General features: G+C 55.4%; 1 protein-coding gene and 1 long non-coding RNA gene across 45 annotated transcripts; one reads left to right on the forward strand and one right to left on the reverse strand.

The window, feature by feature from the left end:
- SLC2A11 (solute carrier family 2 member 11) lies at positions 1-25,528 on the reverse strand. 41 transcript variants are annotated; one of them, XM_084993973.1, is made up of 15 exons: positions 17,792-17,941; positions 17,140-17,336; positions 13,956-14,054; positions 12,297-12,457; positions 9,685-9,784; positions 9,139-9,317; positions 8,425-8,549; positions 6,297-6,426; positions 5,651-5,799; positions 2,660-2,847; positions 2,427-2,537; positions 1,975-2,076; positions 1,821-1,896; positions 1,476-1,603; positions 1-1,288 (listed from the first exon to the last, which is right to left on the reverse strand). In XM_084993973.1, the coding sequence occupies exons 7-15, from the start codon at positions 8,462-8,464 to the stop codon at positions 1,088-1,090; spliced, it is 1,125 nt and encodes a 374-aa protein (XP_084850099.1). In that variant the 5' UTR covers positions 8,465-8,549; positions 9,139-9,317; positions 9,685-9,784; positions 12,297-12,457; positions 13,956-14,054; positions 17,140-17,336; positions 17,792-17,941; the 3' UTR covers positions 1-1,087. The 41 variants fall into 41 exon arrangements, with proteins under 41 accessions (XP_084850099.1, XP_084850101.1, XP_084850090.1 ...); XM_084993975.1 differs by lacking the exons at positions 17,140-17,336; positions 17,792-17,941 and adding exons at positions 15,802-15,875; positions 16,898-17,018; XM_084993964.1 differs by lacking the exons at positions 17,140-17,336; positions 17,792-17,941 and adding exons at positions 15,802-15,875; positions 16,802-17,018 and having other exon boundaries at positions 8,425-8,545.
- LOC106505982 (uncharacterized) lies at positions 16,580-25,180 on the forward strand. Of its 4 annotated transcripts, none has more exons than XR_014826061.1 (5): positions 16,580-19,433; positions 19,604-20,075; positions 22,427-22,624; positions 23,041-23,112; positions 23,237-25,180. It is a non-coding gene; the product is annotated as an uncharacterized LOC106505982 (long non-coding RNA). The 4 variants fall into 4 exon arrangements; XR_014826060.1 differs by having other exon boundaries at positions 16,580-19,331; positions 23,245-25,180; XR_014826062.1 differs by lacking the exon at positions 22,427-22,624 and having other exon boundaries at positions 16,580-19,331.
- Positions 25,529-25,680: the final 152 nt, after the last annotated feature.

The raw sequence follows: 25,680 nt of genomic DNA on the forward strand, positions 1-25,680 counted from the left end.
TGCAGGAATGTTCACAGCTGTTTTATTCATGATAGCCAATGGTTAGAAATAGCCAAAAAGGCCACCAACAGAGAAATGGGTTCATAAATTATGGTCTACCCATACAGTGGAACACTACTCAGCCATACAAAGAATAGATGCTAATACATACAACAATATGCATGAATCTCAAAAGCTTTATCTGGAGGGAAGCCAGACACAAATGCATACATGTGGTGTGGAAAAGACAGCAAATTCTTCAAAGGCCAATCTGACCTATGGTGACAGAAGGCAGGTCTGTGGCTGCCTGGGGTCTGGGACGGGGTGGGGTTTTGACTGCAAAGGGGCATGAAGGAACTTCGGGGTAATGCGAATGTTCTACCTTGATGGTGGTGGTGGTTCATGGGTATGTACACCTGTCAAAACTCATCAAATGTATGCTTAACATGGATACATTTTATTGTTTGTAAATCATGGCTCAATAAAGTTGACTTTTTAAAAATCAATTTCTTGAAAATTCCTTCCTAACCATGCCCCTCTCAAACACTCCCCAGCATACACACCCTTCACAAGTTGTATTTTCTTCCATTGCGTATCCCAAGTTTGTAATTACTATTATTATTATTATATATATATATATATTTTTTTTTGCTTTTTAAGCCCGCACCTGAGGCATATGGAAGTTCCCGGGCTAGGGGTCAAATCGGAGTTACTGCCACCAGCCTAGGCCACAGCCACAGCAATGCGGGAGGTGAACCACATCTGAGACCTACGCCACAGCTCATGACAATGCTGGATCCTTAACCCACTGAGCAAGGCCACGATCAAACCCACATCCTCATGGATACTAGTTGGGTTCATAACCTATGGAGCCACATTGGGAACTCCCTGTAATTGTTTCTAGTGGTTTCCTGTTAACTGCCTCTAGACAGGGAGCACCAAGAGGTCTCAAATTCCATCTCTCCGAGTCACCACTGACGGCCGAGCACCATGTCTGCACATAGTAGGTGCTCAACAGGCACTCATTAAATGAGGGAATGAGGGAGCTTAGTAATGGAGAGGGCCAGAGGGGAGAGCAGCTGGCTGGGCCCCAGCCACACCTGCCGACCTAGAGCTCTGTGGCCTGGATGACTCCCGGGCCCCTCCACTCTGGGTCCTGGCTCCACCTGGGGAAGTTGAGTCTGTGCAATTCCTCAGCGATCTCCAGGAAGGTCTTGCCTTTGGTCTCAGGGAGGAACAAGCCAGTGTAGACGGCCCCGCAGACACAGACACAGATGAAAGGCACATAGAGGAAGTGGGACAAGCCCTCCTGTGGGTTAAGAGAGAACAGAGACCTGGTGTGGCCCACTTAGCCCTCGGACAGAAGGCCCCATGACAGGGCCTGATGAGGGGCTTGAGCCTCTTTGCTCAGATGTGCCCCATCCCCTTCGGTTTCACACTCCCTGGATGGAGCCTCCCCTGGCTGCCGATGGGGACAAAACCTCAGGAAGGCCTACCATGATGAAGGGGAACCCCAGCCCCACCACGAACAGCATGGTCCACATGAGCACCCCGCAGACCATGTAGGCAGCAGGCCGGGTCGTCTGGTCAAACAGCTCTGTGGCCAGGATCCCAGTCACTCCAGCTGGAAGGAGAGGTTCTGATGGGGCTGCCAGGCATGCCTGCCTCCCCCACCACCTTGCCCCAGACAGGAAAGTGGGGGCCCCCAGTAGCTCCTCCAGCAACTCCCTCCCAGAAGCCTGTACAGGTGAGCGGGGCAGAGGCCACTCACCCATCCCTCACCCAGACAACCTTGCTCCTTCAGCAAGGCCCAAAGCCTGCAGCCCTTTGGGCCCACTCACCAGGGCCGATGCCAAAACTGAGGATGAAGGCAAAGATGCAGGACATGGCCAGGTACGGCATCCAGGGGAATGAGCTCTGTGCCAGAGGAGTGGGGTGAGGGGGCTGAGGGGAGCTCAGGCTGCCAGCACCCAGCCCTCATCTCCACCCAGCTACCTGCAGGCACAGGGCTGCGGTGAAGATGCTCGCCCAGCAGGTCATCAGGCCATAGCCCCCCATCAGCAGCATCCGCCGGCCCACCTTCTCGATCACCACACACTGCAAAGGAAAGGGGCCCTCTCTGAGGAACTAAGTACCCCTCAGGTCGGGGCCAGGCAGTAGGAAGGGACCTCATGGGGAGGCTGGAGTGCGTGTGAGGGGGGAGCAGGAGCAGTTTATCACTTCAGGGTATTAAGACATTAATTTCCCAGAGGTCTACGGTCACTCAACTTCAGTTTCCCCATCTCAAAATGGTGACGTGAGTGCCCAGCAAACAGTAGGTGCTCAATACGTGTTCACTAACTCGCTGAATTTTGACAGAGTGACCTGAAGTGGAAGTGGCTTAGCGCGGAGACTAGCACCCCGAGGGTTCACTGCAGGACTGGGGATCAGCCCGGAGCCAGACTCACGCTGACCAGCACCGCCAGCAGCTCGCAGCCCCCGGTCCCGATGGCCGCATACTGGACCTTGTCTGGGGGGATTCGCGCCTGGAGGAACACGGCGGACGCGTAGGCGTACACCTGCGGGACAGCCGAGGGGCCACTGCGGGCGGGCTCCCTCCCAGTCCATCCTGTACCATTTTGTCCCACCTAATCCCACCTTAAGCCACCCTCTGCCACCCCCCCACCTCGCCCCGGCTCACCGCGTCATTTCCGCACAGCTCCATGGCCCCACCCAGCACCACCAGGCTGGCCACCTGCCTCCGCAGCGCTCGGTTCCCGAACAGCTCCCAAGGACGCTGTGCGCGGCGGCCCAGGCAGGCGATGCGCTCCTGCTCCAGCTCCGCCAGCTCCCCGGCCAGGTCCGCCGGACCCCGCAGCCGATGCAGCGCTGGGGGAGGGGGCAGGCGGAGGACTGTGATCTTTCCTCCCGCAGGCACCCACAGTGAGCTCCCCACTCCTTTCAAGGGCTCCCTTGGTTAGATGGGCATGCTTTTCCTTGTCCTGTCATTTCACTGAGCCACAGACCAGAAAGGACTATAGCAACTTAAGGGGGGTGGTGTGGGAGAAAGGGGTCTGAGGTTCAAAACAAAGGACACAGCTGACGCAGATGCCACTGTCGTCGGGGTTCTCCACCCCTCCCTGTATCCAAGCCCTTTACTATGGGAGCTGACAGTTGCTCCCACAAAGGGCAGATGGTTGCCCTGGGCTGCGCCCTGTCCTCTGGATCTGTGGGAGCGCACCTGGAACCCTCCAGCCCAAGCCTTAAGAGACCTTGCCTGTTTCTACTTGCTCTTCTGTCATCATCGTAAAAACTAGCGGTGGGGTTGGCCCACTGGTCCCAGGAAGAAGCGGAGATAGCCTGATTGGAACGTCCTAGATCAGCCAACGCCCAGCTGACCCACATAAGCAACTGGGATGAGCAGAGTCTCTAGCCAAACCCAACCCACATCAGCCAACCTCAGAGAACTCTGAGGCTTGAGCCAGCTAATTGCTTCTTTGGTCTGCCGCTACAGAAGCAATTTCTGCTTTTGTTAGGCAGCAACAAAAGACACTAAAAAAACAAAACAAAACAAGGAGTTCCCATTGTGACTCAGTGGAAATGATTCTGACTAGTATCCATAAGAACGCAGGTTCGATTCCTGGCCTTGCTCAATGGGGTAAAGGATCCAGTGTCGCCCGTGAGCTGTGGTGCAGGTTGCAGACATGGCTCAGATCCTGCGTTGCTGTGGCTCTGGCATAGGCCGGCAGCTACAGCTCCGATTCAGCCCCTAGCCTGGGAACCTTCACATGTCTAGGGAGTGGCCCTCAGCAGACAAAAGACAAAAACAAACAAACAAACAAACAAAAAAAAAAACCACGTTTCTCATCTTTAGCTTCTCCAGCCAGGAAAAGTCCTGAGTTACAGCCTGAAGGCCAAGACAAAATCCAGAGCACTGCCAAGGAACCACCACCTCAGGGTGAAGATCAAGTCAGGGGTGGGGCTTAATGCAGTGCCTGCCTCATGGACCCACCTGGCTGGAAAAAAAGGTGCATCACAGAGGCGTATTATGGGTATTGGTCCACATCAGCTCAACATGCCCCAAATTCCCGTAATTAGGTCACAAGAGAAAAGCATGTCTTAAAAAGAACTGTGGGTGTGGCTTTTTGGCACATAAATGCATTGAAAATTCACATCATTTTGGAGAAAGCTGCACTGACAAAAGCTCTAGCAGCCTGGATGAAAAGAGACCAAGACAGTTTGAAAGATACAGACTTCTGTGTCGCAGTTTCCTATGGGTGCATTTTCCAGTGCCCTCTCAACTGTCGAGGAAGGTGATGGAAAAGGAAAGACATCTCGGGAGAGCAGGACCAAGAACATGGGGGAACCATGGTCCCCTCCTGGAGGCGGAGCCAGGGCTTGATGGAGGAACGCTCCCCACCCTAAGGCCGGGGGACATAGCAGCATTTTCCTAGGGCACTCAGCATTGGTATGGATGGGACTGCTTTTTGCCTCCTTGCCGCCTCTTTTTTGAAAAGAGAGTTAGTTCTGCTTACACTGTCCCGTTTCCATCAGTTCAGCCTAGTGCAGCTGGGGCAGAAGACTTGTGTTCTTATCCCCTAGGTTTGGATCAAGAAGAGGCATATATAGGGACTTCCCTGGTGGCTCAGTGGGTTAAGGATTCATTGTAGTCACTGCCATGGCTTGGGTTGCTGCTGTGGTGCGGGTTTGATCCCAGGCTGGGAAACTTCCACATGCTGTGGGTGCAGCCAAAAGAAAAATTTAAGTAAAAAAGAAAAAGAAAAGGCACATATGGACCTGACATGATCTTAAGATTCTGGACTTCAAGGCTGAGCCATGATTGGGTGACTATGGGTTGGGTGGGAAGGTCCAGATGAAATTGAGCATATTCTGGACCCAGGAGAGACATAAATAATAACTGTGGTCACCATGGCAAGCTGGGAATACATCTTGGGCCCTGGTCCTCACCCCTCCCTAAATCTATATGCCCTGCCACATGAGTGGAGATACTAGGGATTTTTCCATCTCTGGACTTTGGGCTCAAGGACAATAACTCTCTTTGGCTAATGGGACCAAAGGTTTGGAAAGTGCTTGCACAGCTGGATTTGCCTTCTTACGCCTCTGCCACCACCATAATAATAGCATTCCTGGGCTCATCCATCAGGACCAAGAGTGAGAGGATAGGTATGTGCAGCAGAGCTGAACTTCCCCAGTCCCCAACACTGTGATCCAATCCAGCTGAGCTCAGCAGGGTCATGCAGCCAGCCCAGCAAGTAAATGAGTAGAAGATACAGCTAATGCTTTAAGCAGAGATTTGGGGATTGTTTCTTGGGCATCAGTGTTGTGGCCACTGCTAACAGATAAGACCATCAGCCCAGCTGGTACTGGGTCCTTGAGGTGCTACCTGGTGTTGCACCATCTTGCAGGCCTGGGGTCAGGGGGCTCCTTCTCTGCACCACACTGGGGGTCCCAGATGGCAAAGGCTGGATCTGTTCCATCCCACTGCACTGGTGTTTAGGACAGCCCCTTGATAAAGCGTTTCAAAGGGATGGATGGATCATGAAATTGAGGCACAAAGAGAGGATGAGCTTTTCCTGAATCAATGCAACCGAAGAAGTGAGGAGGCACATGCTCTGGCCAGATGTGCCCTAAGGTCAGGGGTGGTCTGGGGACACCGATGTGGGGGACTCACCTGCCAGGCAGGCCTCAGAATCTCCACGGTCAATGAGAAGGTAGCGCGGGCTCTCAGGGAGCAGAGGCAGGGAGGCCAGCTGGAGCAGCCCCGGCACCAGGCAGCTGGCCAGCAGCAGGGGCCAGGCCTGTGGGCCACCCAGGAGCTCCCTGGGGAAATGGAGGAGAGGCTGGGCCAAGACGCTCCCTTGCCAGAGTCCTGTCCCCTGTCCCCTTCCCACCCTCCTGAGGGCAGAGGGTCTGCATTGTCCTGTGCTTCTTCCTAACTAGCTCTGGGTCTGGACACCCAGGTGGGCACTCACGTTAGGGCAGGTTGTGACCCCACCTTAATCCACAGCTCTTCCCAGGGCACCAGCTCTGCCCTCTCCTCTGTTTTCTGGGATAAACAGGACATCCTCCCTCTGAAAACCTGAACCCACACCCTCCCCTCTGTCCAGACTGGTCTTGGCTCCCTGACCTAGAGAGGCTGACAACCGCCCGCTGTGTGCTGGTCAGATGCAGGGGGAAAGGGTTTCATGGCCTCGATACAGGGAAGCAACACCTTAGTCTACTTGGGTGGGGGGGTAGCAGGGGAGAAATTTAGGCGAAGCAGGGCTTTCCCTGGCATCCCTCTATGCACTCAGTGCCCAGAAGTGGGGGGTGCTTACCTGAGTCCCACCACCTGACCCATCACGATGCCCAGGGCAGTGAAGATGGCTGAGGTCATGGCCACGGCCCCACGGAGCTCCTTGGGGGCGCTCTCCCCCAGGTACATAGGCTGGACATTCATGCTCACCCCTGGACACATGCACATCACAGCATCAGCCACAGGCTGGACTCCCCACAACGCCTGGGCCTGCCCCCCTCACCTCCAGGCTCCAAGTCCTGCTCCCCGAGCCCAAACACCCTGAGGGTTCCTCCCCACCTGTTGTAGGGCCAGACAGACTCCGGTCCACACCCAGGACTTCTGAGAGAGAAGCCCCATCACTGGGAGGCATGTGAGGGGCTTGGAGGTAAGTGATGCCCACTAGCTGCCCCGGCTCTCACCTCACATCAACTACCGCTTCAGGTTCTCCCCACCCGGGCTCCCCCAGGGATGCATCTGGTGCCCAGGCAGCCGGGCACCCCCACTGCCCACCCTGGATGGTGGAGTCCCAAGGAGTCCCTGGCAAAAACTAGCAGGGTGCAGAATTGGGGCATCAACCATCTGGGAATGGCAGCGACCGCTATTCCATCCTCTCCACACCTGGGGCAGGAAACAGCCCTCGTGGGGCCTGCTGCTCTCTAGGCACCTGGCGGGGGAGCAGGGAGGAAGGTGGATACCCCTGCTCTTCCTGTACACACTTAGGGAGGGATTTCTTCTGTGCTAGGGACTTGGGCATAAAGACAAAGTAAGACCTATCCCTTTCCCCTGGGCTGTTCCTAGCGAGTCACTTCTAGTAAATAGACTGTGGCATACTGATGGTGTATGACTTCTGGGATTAAGACATAAAAAGCACTAGGGGAGTTCCCGTCGTGGCGCAGTGGTTAACGAATCCGACTAGGAACCATGAGGTTGCGGGTTCGGTCCCTGCCCCTGCTCAGTGGGTTAACGATCCGGCGTTGCCGTGAGCTGTGGTGTAGGTTGCAGACGCGGCTCGGATCCTGCGTTGCTGTGGCTCTGGCGTAGGCCAGTGGCTACAGCTCCGATTCGACCCCTAGCCTGGGAACCTCCATATGCCGCAGGAGCGGCCCAAAGAAATAGCAAAAAAAAGACAAAAAAAAAAAAAAAAAGCACTAGGCCTTCCTCCTTGTGCCCACATGAGTGGGCTCTGTCTCTTTCCCATGACTTCCTCTAGGGGGAGCCAGCCGCCACCCAGTGAGAACACTCAAGCAGCCCTATGGGGAGACCCACAGGCTGAGGAGCCTGGGCCTTCTGCAAACAGCATCAAAGGGCACCATCTTGGAAGCAGGGCCTGCAGCCCCAGTCAAACCTCAGGTGACTGCAGCCCTGCCTGACAGTCTGAGAACAGCCTCACGTGAGACTGCAAGCCAGGACCACCCAGCTAAGATACTTCCGGTTCCTGTTCCTTAGAAACCACGAGTTAATACATGGTGCATGTATCAAGCCACTAAATTTTGGAGTTCTTCGTATCACAGGAATAGATAACTAATAAAGACATCTGCCCCTGGCTGTATAAACAGTAGGAGTCAAAGGGGGTTGTTGGTGGGCACCCCTAAAAACCCAGGTGGATATGCCCAAAACTGTTCCCTCCCATGAAGAGCCCTGGAACCCAAGGAGTCCCTAACAGCTGTCCTGCATCTGTGGGGAAGATCAGATATAACTTGTCTGAGGTGCCTTTTCACTTTGACTGCCAAGAAGCTCAAGCTTAGAATGTTGCTCAAACACAAGACCTCTGCTAGTGTAGGTGGGGGGATGTTTGTCCTCTCATATCCCTGTACAACATTTCCATTTTTCCAGATCCACCTTAAGTGTCTAGTGATATAGAGCCTTTTAGCATTTGGCCAAAAAAAAAAAAAAAAATGGTGGGCATGAGTGGAAGACAAATCAATGAATAAAGAATAAGTGAGTGAGGAGTTCCCTGGTGGCTCAGTAAGTTAAGGATTCAGCGTTGTCACTGCTGTGGCATGGGTTTGATCCCTGGCCCAGGAGCTTCCACAGCCCATGCGTGGGGCCAAGAAAAAAAAGAAGTAAATGGATAAAGGGAACAAAGGGGATGCATGGAAGAATACAGGGGAAGAAAGGAACAGAGCGGCAGGAGGAGCCCCCCGCCCCCATGACCCCCCTCCTCATACCTGCGCTGACCCCCACAAGCAACCTTCCCAGCATGATCATCTCAAAGGAGCCTGCTCTGCGGCTGAAGCCAAACAGGGTCGCTGCGGCCACCACAAAGATGTTATTCACCAGCAGGGACTTCTTCCTTGGGCAAGTGAACACAGACAAGCTCAGGGTCAGTGCCTGGGACCCCCCCGGAGACCCTTCTCTGCAGCTCCAGCCAGCCCTGATCAGACCTGCAGGCCTGGGGGACAGTCAAGGAGGTAAAGCTCCGTGATCGGAAGTGATGTTGGCCCCTATAGCTAGAGTCACTCGTGGGGTACCCCAAGGGCATCCTCCTCTCTCTCAACATAACCCCAAATTCCTCTCCTTTCTGTGTACATCCAGCTTGAAATGCCAGAGTGTGCATTTTTTGGCTTTGTCCCTCCAGGTCCTTTGTAACACAAAGCGTCTAATATCTGATTGTTTGGCCTCAGTAAAACCCCAGAAAGGTGAGCAGGGCCTCTGAGAGTGAGGGAAGGGATCCCAGAAGCCAAGTTGAGTCCCCTCCCATGGCCCCCACACATCACAGTCACTGCTCAGTCAACCTTCAGGATGGCGGGTCATCCCTGCGCTCAATGGGACAGACTGACAACCAGGAAGGCACCCCAGGGAGGTCAGCAGCCCCACTGAGACGACACAGCGCCGCTCTGGGCTCCTGACCCTGAGTTCAGAACTGCCAACACACAGGTTACCCATGGGAGCTCGCAGTGGATCATGCGGCTCAGGTAGGGACAGGAAGATGGGCTGGAGGAGGCCACTGCCCCAGCCGACAGCCCATGGGTGAAAGTTGAGCCAAAGACCAAAATCCCCTGGTCCACAGGAAACAGAATGATGGATGGTTATGACAAGCTTGATCCAGCAGCAACTCCAGCTGTAAGATACACATGATTCCTCATAGGTCCTTCCATGTAGCAATTTATCAGACAAACGCATTTTGCTGCATTTCAGTGACAGCCAACAGTAGAAGCACTGAGCTTCTGCCCAGTGTCGCAGCTTTACCGACCCCCTTAAGGACACGGAAGCTCTCGAGCTGGAAGAAAGCCAAGAAAAGAGGAAGCAGCACGTACACCCAACAGGGTAGAGGCCACCGCACCAGCAGAGATCCTGAGGCCTGAGGGCACCTGTGCTCCCCTGGCTCTAAGACAGATGACCAACCTGAGCCAGCCTCTTTCCACTTTGCGGGCAGCCTGCCCCACATTGCGTGTTTTGCTCTGACACCTACACCAGGGCTTGCAAACCTGGAAGATTTGAGAGGAGGATTCCCTCGTGGGTCTGCTGCTTTGTCCGCAACCCTCTAGACCGAGGAGACTGCAGTGCTCAAAGGGCCAGTGGTGCCGCCTACAAGGAGAATCCTGATGTGATGAAGACTGAGGGCTTTCGAGTAAAGCCATTACTATCCCCTTAATCAGAAATAACTCCTGGCTTGTCACCAGGCCCTGGTGGATAATAAACACCAGACTGGGATGTTGGGCAACTGTCTTAGGCAACAGAGCCCTGGTTTTCCACTACTTGAAGTAGAAGACATCTGATAAAAGAAATGTTCACATGTTGAGATCTAGGGAAGTCATTCTGACTTATATATGAGTTAACTTGAATTTTATGCTAACTAAAATAACCTGTTTGTGGCCTATCAAACATACACTGTACATCTGCTTTAATTATTGAAGAAAGGGGCACCCTGACCAGAAGCAAAGATGTCCATGTTAAAAATAAAGCTTGGGAGTTCCCTAGTGGCTCAATGGGTTAAGGATCCAGCATTGTCACTGCAATGGCTTGGGATGCAGCTGTGGTGTAGGTTTGATCGCTGACCAGGGGAATTCTGCATGCCACAGGCACAACCAAAAAAATTTTTTTTTTTGCTTTTTAGGGCTGTAACTGCAGCATATAGAAGTTCCCAGGCCAGGGGTCGAATTGGAGCTGCAGCTGCCGGCCTACACCACAGCCACAGCATTGCGAGATGCGAGCCATGTCTGTGACTTACACCACAACTCCCTGCAATGCCAGATCCTTAACCCACTGAACAAGGCCAGGATTCGAACCTGTATCCTTCATGGATCCTAGTTGCGTTCATTAACGGCTGAGCCACGAAGGGAACTCCCCACCAAAACTTTTTTAAATAAAAAAATGCCTCTCTTCCAGGGATGCCAGTTTTGTTCCTCCTCTGATGATAAGACTCCCTTCCCTGGTACCAAGGCCAAACTGCCTTGCTGTGTACGTGCTGGTCTGTTCTTTTTCTCTTTCGGAAACCTTGAAGACATGTAACCCTGACTTGTGTGATGTCATTTTTTTCTGACAAGATATAAAACTGCAATGAAAATCCAGCTTTTCTGAAGCAGTTTCTCAGGGTCATCTGGGACACAGGCTTCTGGGCTAGACCTCAGTTTGGCTTGAATAAAACTGTTTTCTGTTCTTTTTTTTTTTTTTTTTTTGGCATGGCATACAGAAACTCCCCAGTCAGGATTTGAACACTAACCACAGTAGGGACCTGAGCCACGGAACCACCAACACCAGACCTTTAACCACTAGGCCACCAGGGAAATCCCTCTTTTTTATTCTTTTGTTGATTATTTTCCTCAACACATCCAAACAGACACTCCTATTTAACACACAATATGCTATTTGTGCAATTTTGCATCCAACAAGGGGATCGTGCCCACGGAACTCAGGACTGAGTTAGGAACCCCATTGCCCAGAAGCAGATGGCCTTAGAGAGGTCGGCTGACCGGCGGAGGGACCCACACCATCAGGACTCCCGCGCCTACCCAAGCATGAAGATCTTAGGTAAACAGCCTCCGCCCTTGGAACTGCTGAACCAAGACAAGAATGGAGAACCGAAGGACGGACGTCCCCAAGGCAGGCAACAGTGTGACCGGCACCAAAACCAAGGAGCAAGCCCTCTGTCTATGCTTCCAGGCTCTGGGTAGTATGACTTAAACTGCATTCATCCACCAGTTGCTTTTCCCTTGATTGCTTTCTTCCCTGCTCCTCCTTCTCTCCTCTGCCCGAGAGGTGTCTCGAGGGCAGTTCAGTTTACCATGAAGTGTGGAGGCTGCCGACCATCAAGAGGTCAACTACAGCGGTGGCAGGATGGTCCATGCATGGAAACCCCCTGCCCTCAGGAGAAACACAGCTCTACTGCATTGGCCCCGGTGGCTGTGCAGAGACGGTGCCCTGGTTGTCTGGTGGCAGGGAACGGAGGGCCCCCGCAGAGCTGAATATATGGGATAAAGGTGTCCATGTGTGCTGGGGGCCAGCCCCCCCCCAGGGGGGGCAGAGGGAGCCGCTTGTTTTTCTGCTCGGCCTTGACTCGCTCCCGCTGTCTCACAGGTGCAGGCGCTCCACCCAAGATGGGCCAAGAACAACCCGCCTTCCTGGATTCTCAGCTTGAAGGCAGATGCTGGAGTTGGAGCATGGTTGGAGCTGAAGCCACCCTCCTGGGAGGAAAGCCCAGGCTCTGCGGCCTTGGACCCTGCCATCCCCAGGCCTGCCTTCCAAGAGCACATCCTTTCACCCTGTGGGCAGCTCCAGTCTCCATTCAGCCAGCCTGTCTCTCTTGTTTGCCACCCAAGAACCGTGTCAGTTGGACGCAAAGGGGGAAATCCAGGAGCAAACACTTGCTCACAGTAACAGCACATGCTGGCAGCCGTGGGTCCCCTCCCAACGTGAGACCCTTCCTTCCATCACATCCCCTGGGAAGCCTGGGTCTCAGGGCGACACTGCAGGCAGAATGGGAGGCCAGTGACATGCTGCCCAGGACCTGGGCCTGCCGGGCCTCCTGCCCAGAGCCCTCAGCCTGTAGACAGGAGTGCCCCTCATTGAAGGGCATTCGGGATGCATGGGAAGCACTCACCTTCCCAGCTTGATGGCCAGGGGCCCAGCAAGCAACGCTCCAAGGAGGCCCCCCAGGGGATACAGAGATATGATGAGGGACCACACCAGCAGCACCAGGTGATCGGGCAGTGGCCGGCCAGTTCGCATCTGCCACGTCTCATTGGTGAATTCCTGAATGTGCTGTGGACGAAGAGGCCAGTCAGTGCCCGGGGCAGGGTCCCCCTCCCAGACCAGTGCTCTCCCCAAATCCTGCGCCCCTCAGGGCGCTAAGCCAGCTCTTTCAATTTTTTTTCTTTTTCCTTTGTTTTTATTTATTATTTACTTATGTATTGTCTTTTTTTGTCCTCAGTGCACAGAGCAAGGCCAGGGATGGAACCCGCAACCTCATGGCTCCTAGTTGGATTCATTTCCGCTGCGCCACCATGGGAACTCCTATTTATTTATTTATTTACTTTTTTTTGAGCCAGCTCTTTCAGACACAGCGTCTCCTGGAGCTCAGAGATGGCCAGTCTCTATGCGCCCCTGAGTCCACTATCAGCCCTGTCCCCTCTGCTTCTGGCCTGGGCTTCACCTGCATGGGCCACATGAGCAGGCTCCCTTGCTGACCAGCTTTCTGATGGACTTGGCCATTGATGAGCACCAGCGGGGCCTCAGAGGAGGCAGGAGAGGGGTCTGTTCCCAAGGCTCTCTCCCCGGGGAGGTACCTCAGGCTGGCCACAATGCTTGACCAAAGGTTGCTGCTCCTCTCAAGGTTCCGCTTATCCCTCTGGGGGTCGGGGCAGCACTAAAGCTGCATTACTGCACCCCCCTGGCCTGTGTGTCCTTGTGGCCTTTGCAAACCGTCCTTTGTGGTATCAAGACCAAGTGACTTTTCTGGAGCATGTCATGTATTTCCTTGGGATGGTGACAAGCCCCCTGAAGTGCTCTGTTAGATACACATTCTGTATTTGTTGTGAAGACTGGGAATTAGGCCCAGAGAAGTGAAATGACTTGCCCATGGCCTCAGCCACAGGTCAGGACTGTAGCCAGGTCGTCCAGACACCCCAGAGCCCCATCCCCCCCGGAGCCGCTGCTCCAGGTCTGTGGACAGGCCTGTGTGGTTAGGAATGACTATGCTGGGGGGAGACCCAGATAGACTCCCCATGGTCAGAGAATTCATCACGTCATCAAGGTCAGTGTCTGGCTGGTCTTAGGCCCTCCAACGGGACGTGAGGGTCAGTGTGTGGAAGTGTGGGGCCAGCTCTCTCCAGCCCGGGCCAGTTCAGGGTAATGGCTGTTAGCTTGGTGTCTGCCAGGGCCCTCTGGAGGAAGGACCTGTTCCCAGGGAGCTGGGACCAGGGCCAACCTCCCCTGACCTTGGATGGAAATTCTCAAGGCTGACCATTCAAGGGGGAAGGAGTCTCTGAGGCCAAGAAGGTCCCATTTGCAGGAGCAAGTGGTAGCTCATGGGAAGCAAGGCCTACGAGTGTCCTGCTGCAGGTAGATCCCCTCCAGCCTTTGAGTTTGCACTGAAGTGGACACTCAATGCCTGTTGAAAATACAGACATAACAAATGCAGCCAGCTCAGACCCCAAGAGCGCCACCAAGTGGATGCTGGCCTGAAGATCCAAAGCAGGCAGCTATTGGCCCTTGCCCAGCACCCACTGGGATGGTGATAGTGGGCACAGAGGGTACATACCAAGGTTGGGGCATTGATGATAGAGAGGTTGTAGCCAAATTGAAAAGTCCCACCAATGCCAGCTGCACAGATGGTCAGGAGCAGGATCCTACCCTGAACCTGTGGAGAGAGGAGAGGACAGAGGGACTGATTACAGCCTCCACAGCCCTCCCGGGGCTGGACTCCATCAATCACAGCATTGTAATATGTCTGAATTGGGCAATAATGTCTCCACTTTGCAGATGAAGAAACTGAGGCAGAGAGGAGAGGTGTTATCTAGGTCCCATGGCTGAGGCACCCCAGCCTTCTGCTCTGAGTCTGGGATCCAGCTGCCCCTCAGTCCATCCCCAGCCCCACAGGATTTGCCTGAGATGGACAGCCATTCCCAGCCCTCCTTGCTGAGCTGCTCCTGGGCATGCCTGCTGTGGCTTCGGCGACAACATCCTGAGCTGGGGCCTCAGGGCAGTGAAGCTATGCCTCTGGCAGGACAGGAGACCCTAAGCCCCCATGCCTTGCCCCTGTGAAGCTCCTAACAGAGTGGCTGGGCTTCCCTCAGTTCCCTCCCAGTCTGGACCAGGAGGGCATACGCAGCAGCAGAGAACAGCCTGGGTCCCAGTGCCGGTTCTGCCCTTCTTCCCCCATCTTCTCACTGGCCCTGCAGATAATGGCTACCTCTAGGTGGGGGGACAGCCAAGGTACGTGTGTACCACACACACGTGAAAAGGGCAGCTTTTCATCCTTGTGTAGCACCCTTAGACATGGAGGGAGAACTCCCCAAGGCACCCAGCCATGAGGACTCAGCGCCCTGATGCCCTGTCAAGTGTTTTTGTTTTTTATTTTTTTCTTTCACACCACAGTCTGAGCAAGTTCCTGGGGCAGGAATTGAACTCCTGCCACAGCAGTGACCTTCACCACAGCAGGGACAATGCTGGATCCTTAACCCATTGAGCCACCAGGAAACTTCAGGGTTTGGCTAGGGGTCTAATTGGAGCTGTAGCCCCCGACCTACGCCACAGCCACAGCCATGCCAGATCTGAGCCATGTCTGCAACCTACACCACAGCTCATGGCAACGCTGGATCCTTAACCCACTGAGCAAGGCCAGGGATTGAACCCGCGACCTCATGGCTCCTAGTCAGATTCGTTTCCATCACGCCATGATGGGAATTCCTTCCCTCTTATAATTTTTAATTATAAAATAACATGATCATTAAATTTTTGAAAAGTTAGTATACACTGAAAGTTCTCTGCTCTCCCAAAGAGCAGCTGACAGCAATGAACTGCTTCCCTTGGGTATTTTCCTAGACATTCACAAAGTGGTTACTATACAAAAATCAAATTGTTGATCTTTTCTCAGCAAATCTATATGACCATTTTTGTTCTGGCAAATTGTCCTGCAAATATAAAGTCCTGTGTCCTATTTGTTATTCTTTATATACTTAAATACAAGTTTCATGGCAGAAGGATGTTTGGCTAAGGGCTTTCTAAAGAATTTCCAAAACCTGAGGACTACTTGTTTATTCATTGATCAAATACCAAGTGCCTGACCCAGCCAGGGTGGGGAAGATAGATTGCTGGGAAAAGACCTGCTTTTCATAGAAGGGTGAGGAACTGGGCTGCAGTGGGGGGCAGAGGAAGAGGCTCCAAGGACAGGATCTTGACAAAGGTATTGCCACCATCTGGAAGCAGGTCCATGACAGGCACCCTGGCTGCCCATAGTTTCTACAAGGTCTAGGTAACTTCCTCCCAAGTCGGAAGCCACAAGGGAAGCCAGCTGAGAACCCAGAAGTCCTGTCTCACTGGAGTCACATGGAAGCTCCTTGCATAGGGCACGGAGGTGAAAGTTCCACTAGGATAGCAGATCTTACCAAGCAGCAAGTCATGCAGTGCCTCATGAGAACTGAGCAGGTTTCCAGGACAGCAAAAATTAATTCCGGAGTTCCTGTTGTGGCGTGGCAGAAACAAATCCGACTGGTATCCATGAGGATGCAGAGTCCATCCCTGGCCTCACTCAGTGGGTTAAGGATCTGGCATTGCCCTGAGCTGTGGTGTAGGTCACAGACTCGGCTCGGATCCCCTGTTGCTGTGGCTGTGGTGTAGGCCGGTAGCTGTAGCTCCGATTTGACCCCTAGCCTGGGCACTTCCATATGCCGAGGGTGTGACCCTATACAGCAAAAAAAAAATTACTTAATTCCATGAGATCCTGCATGGAAACTGCCTAGTCCCATGACTGGTCATGAAAAACATTCAGACACTAGCTATGGCGGTGATTATTAATTCAATGAATAAAGATTTCTTGCCTCCCTACCATGGGCAATAAGTCTACTGTTCTAGCTGCTGGGGATACAGCAGTGAACAAAAGCGATGAAATCCCGTAACCTCATGGAACTTCCTTTTCAGCCGGTGTAAAACAAGCAGTAACAAAAAGAATAAGGTATGTCAGCTGGTGCGACGGACACAGAGCAAGGAAAGGTGAGGGAGTGCTTGGAGAGTGTGGTCAGGGAACACACGCCATGCAGGTTATCTGAGGGAAATCAAAGCAGGTTGGCGCGGGGCGGGGGAACCCAGGGGTGGGGCGGTGGGTGGGCGGTGTGGGCGTGCTCTTCCCGCTGCCCAGCTCCCTTGGGGATGCAGGACCTGAGGACGGAGTTTACAGGGAGCCTGGAGGAGATGAAGGTTTGGGAGAGAAGTGAAGGTGGAAAACAGACCCAGGACCGGATGCAGCGGCCAGGACTGCAGTGACCAGGGGCTGCTGCTTCTGGGGGCGTCTCCGGCCTGCACGAGGACCCAAGGGCACAGACATAGCCAAGGATGTTAGCCCGGGACGTGGTCCTTTCAGGGGCCCGGCACAATGCGACCCCACGCAACCTTGCACTGGCTCCAGCCCATCCCTGCGGGTGAACGTCTGCTCCTGCTCGTCTGGGCCCAGCACCTAGCCCCACTGTGCAAACAAGCACCAGATACTTCTGTACACTGGACGCCTTCGTTGAGCCTTCCAGAGTGCACGCCGGTCCGCAATCCCCCATCAGAGGAGTCTGTGCCGGCGGGTCTCGGAATTCTGACCTTCGCGAAAAGCCAAGTCCACGGCGGGGCGCATGCGCGCTGGGCATTTGAGCGGCGCAAACCTCTCTGGCGGCAGAGGCGTTCGCGCAAGCGCAGTGGGTACTGAAGGAAATCCGGGGAGCGGAAGGCTGCGCGGAGTGTACCTTGTCCAGTGCCTGCGGCCGAGACACCAGCGCAGGCGCACCGGGTATTGAGGGGGTGCCTCACTCCCCAGGGGAGGCCGGTCGCCTGGGTCCGAGGATGTAACAACTGTGCCTGTTCATCCTCCGTCCCTCCCTTTCCGTTGCTCTGAGGCTGAAAAGCCACTGAATCCTTAGTCGGCGGAGCCTGGGGCCCACATCTGCAGACCGAAAGGGAACTCAGGTCTGAGGTCACCCCGGCCAACCCCCACTGCCTTCGCCCCCATAGGTCTCGGCCGGCCGCTCTGATCGGCGCGCTCCAGACTCGCCAGAAATCCTGGCCCTGGCCCCTCGTCCCCTCCCCCCTCCCGCCCCTGGAGTGACTCTACCTGTCCCGGCCGCACCCTCCGCCCACCCCCGGACCTCCACCGCAGCCCTTTCAGGCCCCTCTGCCCGACCTCCTCTAACCCCCATCTGGCGCCCCTGCCGGAGCCGCCAAGGCCCGGGACGCCTCTGTCCCTGGGAGGTCCCGTCCTTGGGAAGTCCCCATCCCCAGGCAACTCTGAGGGCCGCGCTCTGGATTCTGCACAGATATCCCCGCTCCCCTCCAGTCCAGTCCAGTCCACCCTTTACCCTGAGGAGGGGCAGGACTAAGGATGACAAAAGGCAGACCCACCAGTCTCTGGAGGCCTCTCATCTGTCCGTTCTGGCAGAGCCTGTGACTTGGAACGCCGACCAGAGAACCAGTCTCGCGTTGCAGCCCGGGGATCCACAGCGTGAGAGGCTGGCCGGCCTGTGCGCCAAGATGCGTCCGTCCCAGTGGACCCTGCGAGGTGTGGAACCACGGGGTTCACTGGGCCGGATTAATCTTTTATTTCTCAGGTCTTGTGTGAATCCAGGAGTTGGATTAAGGCCAAAACGAAATCAGACTTGCCAAAGATGCTATATGTCGTCATAGAAACATACACCTGAAAGTAGGAAGTCATCCGGGCAGACTGTGACAGCACATACACCAGAAAGGATACCGCACTATCTTTATTGCTCATGCTTGGTTTTTGTTTTATTTCCGCTGCTCTGAACTTTTAAAAGTTTAAAAATTTTCTTTTAAAGCATGCATTTTTTAAGGAAAAGTACAGTAAACAAAATATTAGCAGTTGCGAATTGCATGCCTTTTTGCATCTACTGACATGATCACTGCTGTGATTAACAACCAGTTGCTCCCCACCCACCCGCCTTGGTTCTTTCTGAAATGCTGCCCAGACACCTCGCTGAAGTCAGCCCCTCAGTGCGTGGGCTCCCAGCCGTTAATTATTATCCTTAAACAAGGAAGCTTGAAGTTTCTCCTCAGCAAACAGTAACCCGGAGTTTAACCTTGAGTATGTGAAAGTCAAGGTCGTGAATGTTTGTGGCTGCCCAGTGTTGAAGGCTAATCTCAACAATCCACACGTGGGTGGCTTCAGCCCCTAAGATTCCACAAGGTGGAGCCTGTGCCCGAGCACCCCTACCGTCCTGCTGGAAGTCGGGGCTGGGCTGTCAGGTCTCCAAGTCCCGCGCAGAGCCGGCGGGATGGAGCCGCCAAACCACGCGGAGTCGGGGAGCATGGAGAGAATCCCCTAACTCCTCCTCCGTGGGGCTTCCCGCGTGGATTCCCACCCAGTCTCGGTTTGCCGGGGGAGAAGGTGGAGGTGGAGAAAGGGGAGGAGAGGTGGTCTGCCCACGGCCACCAGTGCTCAGGACCTGCGGGCCGATGGCCAGTGTGGGCGGTGACACCCTTCCCTCGATGTGGGAGTCACGCCCCACCGTCCCTCCTGCACGCTGGGACATCTCACTGCGGACGAGGAAACTGAGGCCGGGGGAAGGGGGATCTCCGGCGCGGATGCCGGCTGGAAGGCTCCATCCAGTCCACGCGACCCACCGAGCCGAGGGCTGCTCGCACTCCCGCACAGGCGGCGGAGCTGCCTCGTCGACCCGAAACCGCGGCCAGAAGATGTCTCCACGGTTGCCTGAGCCCGGGGTCGCAGCCAGGGTTTGGCTTCCAGACCCCCAGGGGATCCTTCAGCCAGCCCTGGCCGCCCCCGCCGCCTCCCTAGAAACGTGCTTTGGCCGCAAGAGGGCGACAAAGCCCAGACTGCGCGAGTAGACGCGGCGGGTCTCTGGACGTTCCCGGGGCTCCGCGGTGACCGGGTAACAAAGAGCCTGAGCCAGGGCCACTCCAGGTACGGAGCATCCAGGGGAGAGCTGCCTCCTCGGCCGCTGGGAGCTCCCTGTTCCCCGAGCCCCAAGTGATTTCGCTTCCTCTGTCCTGCGTACCCAGCCAGGTGGGCCAGGGCCTTGCGCAAGAGCGCTGACACCCAGCCCACCCTCCCTCTGCCTCCCTAGGTTCCTCCCCTCTCTGCTCCATGAGGGATGGGACAGGGGTCTGGTCAGGCGCCTAACCCGTGGAGCCAGAGCTCAGGCTGGACGCCTTGACCCCTGGTCTCTCCTGCAGGGCTCGGTCCATCAGCAGGCTGTCCATCACGGGTGAGATCATCTGGTACCTGCACGTGACCACCCCACAGACTCTAAGCCGCTTTGACCCGACTTCCTCCTTTCCGACATCGGTTTCCCTGGTTTCCCCGTCTGTCAGCTGTGGGTTCCAGGAAGAGCTGGGGAGTGGGGCGGCTGCTTCTTCAAGACCGCTCAGAGGCCCCTCCTCCTTGCCACCTTCCCTGTTCCTCCCACTTGGACTGGCATCTCTGCTTCACACCAGGCACCTCCAGGGTGCACTGGGTGGAGTTCAGGAGGCCAGCTGACCTTCAGCACTAGGCTGCCAGAGTGGGCAGTGAGCCACACCAAGCAAGCTGGCTGTCACAGGCCTGGCTGCAGCTGATACCAATGGGACCCCAGCAGTTCAACAGGGACTTCCTCCCTCCCAGCCTCCATTTGCTCATCTGTACAGGCTCTGTGCCCTCAGGTCCCAGGTATGTCTGTTGACCCTCCCTGCGCTGGGCATCCCAAGGGCAGGTACCCAGGATCTCCAGAGAGACCCTGCCCTTGGGTAGGTGGATGTGGGGAGCTGCAGCCTGGCTGGGTGTGGAGGGCAAGGCTTTGCTCTCCTCCTCCGAGCTGGCATCCACTCCAGTTCTGGGTCACATTTCCAATTTAACAATTCAAAAGAAAGAAAGAAAGAAAAAAGGAAAGGAAAAACCCCAAGCAAGAACCAGCTGAGCTACCCTTTGATATTTGAGGACTGAAGAGTGGGGCTGATTGCGGATAGGAGATTTTTGAAGCCATCTTAATTAGTAGGAAAGAATGTCCTCCTGGTTAGCTGTTCTAAAAATACAGCTGTGCCCACATCTGGAGGGGATGGGTGGGAGGCGAGGGTGGGGGTGGGGGATAGTGGTTAGACTGGGGTCTGAAGTGCTGAGGCCTGCATTCCTTGGTGGGGGAGGCCCCCTCCCAGGAGGGCCCGTGGAGAGGGTGGGGGCAGATGCCAAATCAGGCAGACCCCTGTGGCTGGGCCACCGGGCGCAGCTTTGGGATGGAGCTGAACAGACAACCCATCCTTTCCTAGGCCCACTCTCACTCCTTCCCTGGCCCTCCCCACAACCCAGGCTCAGTTTCCCCAGCTGTGCTGAGGGGATAGGCAGTGGCCTGGTTAATGCACCCCGCTTTTTTTTTTTTTTTTTTTTTTGTCTTTTTGCCTTTTCTAGGGCTGCTCCCGCGGCATGTGGAGGTTCCCAGGCTAGGGGTCGAATCGGAGGCATGTGGAGGTTCCCAGGCTAGGGGTCGAATCGGAGCTGTAGCCACCGGTCTACGCCAGAGCCACAGCAATGCGGGATGTGAGCCGCATCTGTGATCTACACCACAGCTCATGGCAACGCTGGATCCTTAACCCACTGAGCAAGGCCAGGGATGGAACCCGCAACCTCATGGTTCCTAGTCAGATTCATTAATCACTGCACCACGACAGGAACTCCCACCCTGCTTCTTTTTTACCAATCCCTGCCCAACGTGGGCACCTCGGGCCATCTAGTCTCAAGCCTCTGACCAAGGAGGGGATTTTTTCTGGATTTGAAATGTGTGTTATTTATTAGCTTTTACTTGTCGCTTATTTGTTTGCTTCCTCATTCTAAGCAAATATTCACTTTTGTACCTAATCCTGGATTTGTAATTTTGCATTTGCTTCTTAAAGAGGCCCCAACACCTCATACAGGCTGAGGGAAGTTGAGCAAAATGCAGAGGAAGGGCTTGTGGGGGTGTCTTTGTGGGGAGGACAGGCCACAGGGTTCTTGTCCCAGTGTGCGCAGGGCCTGGGCTGCTTGGCAGGGGTGTGGGTGGTGCCAGCCAGGTGGGAGGTGGGTGAGCCCCGGGCCTCTCCAAGCCTCTCCATCTGTCTGCTCTGAGTGCTGAGTCACTGGTCCTGGGAGCGGGCTCCCGGAGTGGTGGCCCCTGTCCTTCCAGGTCCCTGCCAGGTGACAGACCACAACTGCCTGATGATCTGGCTAGCAGGCAACAAATAGGAAGACCCAGTGGCCTCAGGCTGCACAGGGCACCCAGGGGTCACAGGGACTGGCTCCTTTGAGCATCCCCAGTGCCCAGACAGAGACCCATGTGGGGCTGCAGTCCTTTCACTGCATAGCCAAGCTCCTGTCACCTGAACACGAAGCCCCGGCCCTGCCATTTGGCTGACTCAGCCAAGCACATGATCTTCTTCCAAAACACAGCCCCACAGCCACACTGATCCTGAAAATAACTGGGGTGGAGGAGGGGGCCATCTGCCAGCTGCTCTGGGGCTCTGGGAGGCAGCTCTGACGCCCCGAGGTGGCCACAGTAGGAAGTGGGACTGAGAGGTGATTGCTGACGGTCATGACAGCTGGGCATTGAGGGTCAGGCTGGCCTGGCAGTGGGGGCTGGGGAAAGACCACCTTATCCAGCTACTGAGGGTAAGGTGGGGAGCCCCACGCTCCAGTGGCTCAGCAGGGGAGCATCCAGGGGGCAGAGTCGAGACATCAAAGGAGCACAGATGCGGCAGAGAGCTTTTGTGTCCAAACCACAGCTGAAGAAGGGCCAAGGCAAGGGACTTGGAAGACTTCCCTGGGGGGTCCTGTCCCCCAGCCCCCTAACTAGGCCTGTCCCAAACCATCAGGGGGCTTCCTTCTCAAACCTGGCCCTCCCCAATAGCTCAGCCTCCTTAGGCTCTCACTGAGGTCAGTGCCTTCTGTTTCCTTGACCCATCCACTCCCTCTCCGTCAGGTGCCTGCTACTGCAGGCCGTGGCCATCCTCCCCTCTGATTGCTGCCTTTTCTCTTGGCCCCTTCTTCCTCCAAAGAGCCGCCTTCTGAGGCTCACTCCCCATCATGCTGACAACTCCTGCGGTTGCCCACTGCCCTTGGGACGGAGACCACAACCTGTAGGCCCCGCTCAGCCTCCTCTCATTACATGCAGCTCCTCTTCCTGCCTCTGCCCCCACCCTCAGCCCTGTGACGCCTCAGGACCTTTGCACCAGCTGTTTTCCTGTCGGGCCCAGGTAATGCCTACCTATCCTCTATGCTGCCTACCTCCTCCCTCCCCATCCTGCCCAGATTGCTGAAAAGCCCTGGAAAGTGGATTCTGTTACAAGACTCAGAGAGCCAGGCCCAGGTCGCTCCTGCTGCAGGGCAGGTCCGCACGGCCCACCTGGACAGTTTGTTGTTCTTGTGCTCTGGCCATGAGCAGCTGCTGCCAAGTGAGTTCCGGATTCAGTGCTAAAAATACCCTATGACCTAGACAGGAAGGGCCACCGGGGACACAGCTGCTGGGGATGGGGTGGCTGAAGCTGCAGTGAGGCCCACCCACCGCAGTTGTGGGGTCCATGAGCCAGGAGATGGGGGGGGCACCAGGTCCACCTCCAGCAGTCGTCTTGTTTCTCATCTTATTTCTGCTTCTTCCCCTTTGTTTCCACAGGCACATGCTGCCTTCAAAATAAAATACATTTTAAACTGAGGGCATGGGGCCCTAACAGAGTCCTAACAGAAGGTAGGTGGGTTCTGGTCCCTTCAGGAAGGGCTTCCTGGGGTAGGGGGCATTTCCACCACCCTCCCTCCCTCTCCATTTTTTGTTTTTTGTTTTGTTTTGTGTTGTTGTTGTTTTTTTGGCCGAGGTCTGCAGCAGCTTAATGTGGGAATCTCAGTTCCCAGACCAGGGATTGAACCCAGGCTGAAGAGGCAAGACTGTCCAGTCCTCACCACTAGGCCTGTCAGGTTTCGGGGTTGTCACTGGGGGCTCCTGAGAGTCTCTCGTGGTGTGGGAGGCAGTGAAGAAGAAAGCCAGCTCAGTGGGTGGGTGCTGTTTTGCCTATGGGCCCTGGGAGAGCCTGCATAGAGGGAGGAGTCAGGGTCCCCTGGGTGTTCCTAGACCCAGGATCCCTGGGCTCCTTGTTCTGCAGCAGGCAGGGTCCCGAGGCCAGTGAGGTGGCCTGGGAAGCAGACTCATCGTCACCTTGCCAAGGGACCACAGGTCCCCCTCCTGCCAAGGTCCTCAGCCCAGGAGAGGCAAAGCGGCCTGAACGGCAGGTCTGCAGCTGTGCTGCTCAGGACAGATGGCTAAGTAGCTGTGACAGTCCAGCACACTACCTGCCCAGGTCACCTAGGCCCCTGGGACATGCAAAGCCCAGGGCTTCACTTCATAAGTACTTGGAGGTGGCTGGGGTTGGAACAGTGAAACTGGTGCCTCCAGGACCTGGTAATGAAGGCCCAGTCCTGCTGGGTCTCAGTCCCTAACTGATGACACCCCTTGGCCCTGAGAAGGGACATGTGCATGGGACCCAGCCACTGCTCCCTGCACATTTCACCCCCACCCTGGGCTCCCAGCCTCCAAGGAATGTACTTCTGCACCTGCAAACCGGCTCCTGTCTTAGCAGCCCCATCAGCCCCATGGAAGGGGAGAGAAAGGCACCCCTCTCACAATGACAGCCCCTCCCCACTAGCCCCAGCCCAACCCTAAGTGGAGGGCCAGCCAGTGCCTGTGCTGAGGGCCTGGAGGCAGGAATGCCTCCCCCTCCCCAAGAACAAGACACCCGACCCCCTTGCTGGCTCCTTCAAGCCTGGTAGGTGCAGTCGCCCATGCCTGTGTCCAAGGCCTGGCCCCTGCCCCACAGCTGCACCTCCACCAGGATGGGATCTGCTCCGCTGGGCTCAGCTCCAATGGGATCATCAACCCTGTGGCTAACCCACATCCTGCCACTTCTGGCCCCCCAGGCTCCACCCTGCCTATGCCTCCAGTATTCCCTGCATCCTCCCCCTGCTCACTGATTCCTCTGGCAGGCTGCCCTCCCAGCAGCCACAAGGATCTTCTTTTCTTCTTCTCCTCTTTTTTTTTTTTTTTTCCCTTTCTTTTTGCGGGCCCTGCAGTATATGGAGTTCCAAGGCTAGGGATCAGATCTGAGCCACAGTTGCAACCTATGCAGCAGCTGTGGCAACGCTGGATACTTAACCCACTCACTGTGCCCAGCCTGGGATCGAACCTGAGTCTCATCACTCCCAAGATGTGCACCACAGCAGGAACTCCCAAAGAACTGCTTCTTTTTTTGTTTTTAGGGCCGCACTTGCGGCATATGGAAGTTCCCAGGCTAGGGGTCCAATCAGAGCTACAGCTGCCGGCCTACACCACAGCCACAGCAACGCAGGATCCGAGCTGCATCTAAGATCTACACCACAGCTCACAGCAACGCCAGACCCTTAACCCACTGAGGCCAGAGATCAAACCTGCAATTTCATGGTTCCTAGTCGGATTCATTTCCGCTGCCTCAGAACAGGAACTCCCCAAGGATCTTCTTATAGTGACAAGCATCACCTCTTCACAGAGTTTTCCAGATCACTTCATGTAGCATGGGGCCCACTATCCAACGCTCCAGCCTCCACTTGGCTGTTATTTCCATCAGCACCCTGCCCAGCAAACACTGGCTCTTATTTAGCATAAGCTCTTGGGTGCCTGTCTTCTTGGCTACACCAGGAGGGAGAGCATCTTCTGTTGGCCACTTTTTCCAGCATCCAGAACAATGCCTGGCAGCTGGTGTTCAATAAATGATTGACTTTATTCATTAAAATGAATAAATGGAGTGTCTCTTTTCCACCAAAATAACAAGGCCCTCTCTTTCTCGCCAACTTGCGCCAGCCTGCCTTGGCACCCTTGTCCTACTGCAGTTGCAAGTCCCCAACCCGGACCCTCTGCCAGAGGCCCTCGTGTGGCTTCTCATGGAGCGGGCAGGTTCAGCCGGGCCTGGACGTGCAGGAGTTTTGGACAAGCTGCCATGCACCTCCTTTGCTGCTCTGGTTCTCTGAGGGAAGAAAGACCGCCCACATCGCGGGCCAGCCCAGGTGGGCCTACCGCGCAGGGCGGCCAAATTCCGGGTTTCGCATCACTCCGCCTCGCGCGGCCCCGCCCCTTCAGTCTCAAGAAGCCTAGATTCCTGGTTACCGACTAAGGAGTAATCTTACCCCCGCCCCCATGGAGGCCCCCGTGGGTCCTCACTATTGGTCCTCCCTTAGTTTGCCGCGAAGCGACAAGTTCCTCATTGGCCACTCATTCTCCCGCTCCGCTGCGGGA

The sequence above is a fragment of the Sus scrofa genome, chromosome 14 (assembly GCF_054392235.1).
Source record: "Sus scrofa isolate SSC_HxYL_T2T_F1_AM1 chromosome 14, Sscrofa_HxYL_maternal_Yorkshire_Landrace_v2.0, whole genome shotgun sequence".
Lineage (NCBI taxonomy): Eukaryota > Metazoa > Chordata > Mammalia > Artiodactyla > Suidae > Sus > Sus scrofa.

What these genes read in the sequence shown, in the direction of transcription:
- SLC2A11 (XM_084993943.1), bottom strand. Translation starts at nt 17,043, where the DNA reads ATGCCCAGCGCGCATGCGCCCCGCCGTGGACTTGGCTTTTCGCGAAGG. An exon ending in CTGGCCATCAAGCTGGGAAG is followed by an intron (nt 8,550 to 12,296) that starts GTGAGTGCTTCC and finishes CACTTGCCCAAG; the next exon opens with GAAGAAGTCCCTGCTGGTGA. An exon ending in TTCTGAGGCCTGCCTGGCAG is followed by an intron (nt 2,848 to 5,650) that starts GTGAGTCCCCCA and finishes CCCCTCCCCCAG; the next exon opens with CGCTGCATCGGCTGCGGGGT.